We start from the raw sequence: 6,276 nt of genomic DNA, 5'->3' as shown, positions 1-6,276 counted from the left end.
GACAACTTAAGTATGTAATAATATATTATATTAAGTATTTAGAATGTTCACTTCGGTTAAATAAATTAAGTATTTAAATTTAACAGCGCCCCCTAAGGGCATTTCCTGAAATATAATTCATTGAGTCGGATTTTGCTGTACGGCATGAGCATAGGCTAAGCCAATACCCTCGCGCAAGATCAGTATGACGTCGTTTAACCGTTCCAATAGCCCAAGGCAGACAGAATGATAAACCACAGAGATACCGGGTGTCAGATACGGAAGAAGTACTAGGAGAGGTCTTTTAGGAATATACCAACAGTTTCAAGTGCGTGTTTGATTTGATTCGTTGAACAAACCGTTTGTTAAGCAGGGTTTTGCATTGAGAATCTATTTCAAAAAACGATTAGAGACTATTTGTAGAGTCACGCTTCTTTGTAGAATGGTTTTAAAGATGTTATGGTTATTCAAGCGAAAGAAGAAGGATAAGACCCAAGTGGTTACTGCCAGTATCCCATTAAAAGGTAAGGCAGACGCGCAGTGTTATTAATCTGAGAAGAATTATCACTAAACCATAATAGAACTGCTGTTGAAGTTTCAATTAAACGCGACAGTTTTTGACATAAATTATTATCTTGTCAAGCTACCATGAAAAACTTACTACTAAATAAACTATGATCCAATTTCGAGCTTCTTTCAGTTCACATTGTAAAATAATATCTGAACCACTTGAAATCTCTTGAGTTTTGCCATAGAAACTAATATAGTAGTTTAACAAATAGTATTCGGCCAATCAAATATGATCGCAGGTTAGTTCTAGCCATTAATTATTAAGTCCATCAAACCTCACACGTAAACTAAAGTCTAACCCTATGACCTTCTCACCCCATACAGTGCTATTAGTATTACTTGGAGCTGTAAAAAAGTATCTGTGTGTTGAGGATAATTACCAGTTAACTAGCAAAGATTAAACAATATAAAACAGTAATGCTAATATACGGACGAATGTCTGAGTTTGATATAAATATCCTTTAAGCATATTTTTTTTAAATATCTAAGCAAAATCTAAAAGTTCACACTCCTGCTATGTATGTGTAAATATGTGAATTTATAAACAGAACGGAAAATCATGTAAGTGGTACGTGAAAATGAAATATAAAAAAATAACTGTTAATAAAATCATTTAGTATTTTATGGTAACTATTCAAAATGTATACACCTACAGTTGAGATTAATTATATGGAGTATGGATTCATACAAATATTAATATTTAATAATTCTGTTGTTGGTATAAAATCACTTTTCTGACTAAGTGTGTGAATTCACACTTTTCAAAATGTAGCTCCTGTATCAGTACTTTCACACACAAAAATGTGTAATATCACACCTTTAATTCTTCATTTATTTATTAGAGTGCAGTAAATCAGTATATAAACTAGTTCAGGTTTGAGGTAATGTAACCCAATAGGTAAAGATAATTCTTCAACCTTGTTAACCAGATTACCTAAAGTAATAGTTCTTACGTAAACTGCAGTTCGAGCAGGTAACTTATGCGTCGATGTTCCTCTTTAGCTGGTGTAAAATTTCCTCTGATGGTAAAAAGCATAGTTATAATAATTTTTTTCTTTAACTTGGCAATATTGTTTATCCCCCCTCTGTGGAATATCAGCAGGTTTAATATCACTGAATGAAATTTTCTGAGCGAGAATTTTATTTTTCTATTTTATCAGATGAAGTATTGTAAACTCATATTTTATTAAAGCAGTTACATTAAAATAAAGAGAGTAATAAGTGGATTGTATCTGGTAAATACTTATAATGGTAATTCTTCATTGAAGTTCCTCTTTATTCAATAGTTTAAAACATAGAATATTAAATGTGAAAACGCAAGTTGTTAGGAAATGGAACTGTTGATTTCATAGCTGTATTAACCCTACAAACGTACAAATCCTAAGTTTTCTACCCGAAACTGTTTGAATTCTAACTCAATTAAATCTGAATTAATTAATAAATAATACAGAAGATTTGTTTGCGATATTTGAAAGAAGGTACACTTGTTTCATTATTTATAATTAATACTCGAAGGTCTGTGTTGTTTATAATAACTTTCTCCGTTCTGAAGTGTTTGGATTATCACACAGGTTTCGATTTTTTGCCTTATCCGAAAGAAACCTAAAATACGTAACGTAGAGATAACTTAACAAGTTGCACTTTCTGGTGGAAGTACGTGTATATTTATTCTAACAAGAAGAATTTGAAGAATCAATACTTACTTCAGGCAGCCATTAATGATGGCGTTCTGTTATAAAGATGTGTCTGCATTACGTGGATGATTTGTTCCAATTTATCGTTACGTTGTTGTCGTGGAATCTGTTTGTCTGAAAAAAGAAGAAAAGGTTTTAAAAAATAAATTTTACACCAGCCGAAAACAGGAGCAACGGTAATATATATACGGTTTTCGAATTAAAGTACACATATTAAAATGTTTTCCACTTACAACGGTTTTATGGACTTATGATTTTACTTATTTATATTTTGTATTTACGATAAATCTACCAAGGCTATCTGCTGCCATCCCTAATTTTGAACTACTGACCAGAGGGAAGGCAGCCAGTCAGTAGCTCCCTACATCCCACCGTCCACGCTGAGAGATTGAATGTCTCTTTTATAGTGCATCCACAACAAGTGGGGGGATTATTTTATGGTATCGCACGGATTCGAACCCGAAATTCAAGCTGTACTACAAGGCCAACACGAGCTCATGTTTAACCGACTTAAGCTTATATTTATGACATGATTTTCATAATTGTCACAAATTTAGTGCTTTTAGGCTATCAGTAAGCTTGGAACTTCGCAACAGATGTACTTAATTTTCAATGACTTTTGTCCCAGTGATTTAGCATCTGTAGTAGTTGTAACAGATAAACTAAAGTATGCGTTATTTATATTCATCATAATGGAAGGTATGTACTCAAAATTTGGTCTTGAAATCTTGACCTATCATATTTGAGAAGAAATGTTCACTTACTGTAAGTGTGAAGAAGGTCAATCGTCCAAAACGACAATTAAGATTGAAAACGGTTTTAAATTGTGTTTCTAGTTACTTTGTTATTTATTTTTGTATTTTCAACGACAACGTGTCATGTGTGTGGTGAGAAGATTCGACTTTGGTGAACTTTATTCTCCAGTATCTCTTCTTTTCTTATTAATTAATCAAGACACATTATGAGTAGAACAATAGAGGATACTGAGCTCAACGACATAGTTGATGTACCATAGTATACACATTTAGTTTCAGTCTCAGACGTGGTTAATAAAACAAACTATCACGCTGTATGTAATAATAACAAATAATAGCTTCTGTAGTTCACTCTTCCCTTTCAGATATATATAATATCTTCAAACAGTGCTGTATAGAGTATATAACAAACTATCACGCTGTATATAATAATAACAAATAATAGTTTCTGTAGTTCACTCTTCCCTTTCAGATATATATAATATCTTCAAACAGTGCTGTATAGAGTATATAACAAACCATCAAGCTGTATATAATAATAACAAATAATAGTTTCTGTAGTTCACTCTTCTCTTTCAGATAAATATAATATCTTCAAACAGTGCTGTATAGAGTATATAACAAACAATCAAGCTGTATATAATAATCAAAAATAATAAGTTCTGGAGTTCACTCTTCCCTTTCAGATATATATAATATCTTCAAACAGTGCTGTATAGAGTATATAACAAACCATCAAGCTGTATATAATAATAACAAATAACAGTTTCTGTAGTTCACTCTTCCCCTTCAGATATCCGATGTGTTTAAATATTATAGTATAGATTATAGGCTATTTCTAAAGTATTAATACCTCAGTTTCGGGCTACATTATTTACTTCCTTGAGAGACTTGTTATTTCTTTATGATAATTGTTAGTGTAATTATCATAGAAATCTATCAAACATAAAATATTTTTCAACACATTTTGTGTTTATGTCCTATACTGGATACATAAGAATCGTCTAACGGAATATATCATTAACAATAAGCCATTTTTTTCTACTCGTATTCGGAAGAAAACGTACCCTAGATGAGGTTTTAATATACATTGTATGGATAAAAATTTAAACCCCTCTTATATTTGACAAGTAAACATGCAACTTAATATGTCTAGTTTTGACTAATGATCCAGTATGACTAGCTTAAGCAGGTTATTTTGTGCCTTAGTCTTCTTCAGGGTGAAAACAGTTAAAGATGTGTCTAACTTAAAAGGGGTAATTATTGTTAACTGCGAATAACTGGCAGATGTCTGCGAGAAATGAATGTTGTTGACCATTGTCTTGATTCGTGTTATATACTACGGATTGAAGTGTCAAATAATGGCAATAGTTTCATGAAATTTTCAATCCTCCGTGGGTTGTTTCACTGCGCAAACTGCTGAGGTAAAGTAAAGATGTTGGATGTATTTTGATGGAATCGTCTGGTCACTTATTCTCTTTGAATTGTTGCATTACATCCTGCAAATTGCTGAGCATCCTTTGGGATCAAGCGCACTTTTTTACATTCCGTTTTCTTCCTCAAGGGAGTGGATATTTTCGATACGACTGTATCATTAACCACCACACCGGTTTTCTTTGAGGTGGATTTGAAGAGCATGAGAATGAGTTTCACCATCCTGACAGGTTGCCATAATTGCCATATCTCGATCCACGCAGTTGGGAATCTTTGTGGGCGTATTGTAGTTTGCTATCAAAGCATATTCTCTACCTTCAGCCCTGAAGAAGTTGGAGATAATATTACTGGAGAAAAAGGTAACGACTAAAGTCTAACATGATGCACTCCAGAAATTAGTGGAGTCCGTGCCACGTGCTTCAACATCTTAATAGAGCAATATTTCTAATTTTTTGGCCAGACAGTATACGCCTAATTACAAAACAAAATATGAAAGACTGTACAACGTTTGTACCTCAATATTTAATTACTTCCTTGTCGTAAACTGCACTTACTTCCACACCTATCTTTATCTATACACACACATTTAAATTATGTTCAACATCACTTGTAACGTATTTAATACCGCTTTAACTAACCAGATGTATGATGACTTACAGCTGAATTTTTCTACAGAAAACTAAATATTTCAATTAAAACACTTCATGTATGTAAAAATATATATTTCGGGTTTGCTTTAGGGTATGGAATTAAATATCATCTTAAGTATAACGATTTATTTAATTTAACAAAACAAAGCTATTGGTACAGCAATCAAGAGAGTCTTTTATTGTTTCGCTCAATAGTAAAGTACTAGCGAGGTACATGAGTTTAGTTTTGTGTTTGTGTGTATCCTGAACTGAGAAAAAGTTCATGACATTCCGGCGTAATGCTCAGAATATGCTGAATCACGTTTTCGTAAAATCAACACGTAACTCTTAACATTTTGAATGGTTAACACGACAGGTCAACCAAATTAAATATTTTTCTAATATTACATCATTTAGACATTATTAAATAATCGAAATATAGAGTGTGATTGTTGACGAGGGTAGGTCGTCACACAAATGAGATAATGAAGGGTGATATTTTCTTTATAAAACCGTACCTTATCTTTAATAAGATATAATACATTTCCACAAAGAAACCCCAGAAGATCACGATTTTTAATTAGCCTCTCAACTAGCGAATGGGTCCTCCAGTGGCTCAGCAGTAAGTCTGAAAACTTATAACGATAAAAACCAGGTGGTGGGCACAACACAGATAGCCCATCGTGTAGCTTTGTGCTCAACAACGAACAAACAAACTGGCGACAATATCAATACTTCTTTAGTAGAGAAAACATTCAAACTTTTTAAAACTTTATAACATTTATGCTTATTAGGAATTTTATGTTTAAAAAATTTTATGCTAAATAGCTGTTAACAACACATTACACAACGTAATATGCTGTTGTAATTCCTTTCTTTTATCGAGTATTTATGACACGATAAAAATATAAATTTGTCGTGCGTTTTACGAGAACTACCACACAATGTTTTAGAAGTCGTTATACTTTTTTTCGTTCAGTTTCTCGGTGGGACAGCTATAACTCTACGGATTTACAACGCTAAAATCAGGAGTTCGATTCTCCTCGGTGGACACAGCAGATAGCTCGATGTGGCTTTACTATAAAACGCGCACATGCTTTTCGTTCAAAAGTAAGAAACAGAATTATTTAATTGGTTTTGCCTTTGTTAGTGTGTTTCTTAGTGTCTTTAAAATAATTTCTGCTCAGTGTTGGTTTTGCCTTTGTTAGTGTGTTT

At 32.7% G+C, this 6,276-nt stretch overlaps 1 protein-coding gene across 1 annotated transcript in view; it reads left to right on the top strand.

Moving 5' to 3' along the window:
- Positions 1-204: 204 nt before the first annotated feature.
- LOC111086099 overlaps positions 205-6,276 on the top strand; it is a 29,357-nt gene continuing 23,285 nt past the window's right edge. The window contains exon 1 of the mRNA XM_022387642.1: positions 205-503. Within this exon, the coding sequence (XP_022243350.1) occupies positions 422-503 (82 nt within the window). The 5' untranslated portion in view covers positions 205-421. The remainder of the gene's footprint in view (positions 504-6,276) is intronic.

Source organism: Limulus polyphemus, unplaced genomic scaffold (genome assembly GCF_000517525.1).
Source record: "Limulus polyphemus unplaced genomic scaffold, Limulus_polyphemus-2.1.2 Scaffold34, whole genome shotgun sequence".
Taxonomy (NCBI): domain Eukaryota; kingdom Metazoa; phylum Arthropoda; class Merostomata; order Xiphosura; family Limulidae; genus Limulus; species Limulus polyphemus.
Note: the sequence above shows the minus strand (reverse complement) of the source record. Positions and strands in the feature narration are given on the sequence as shown.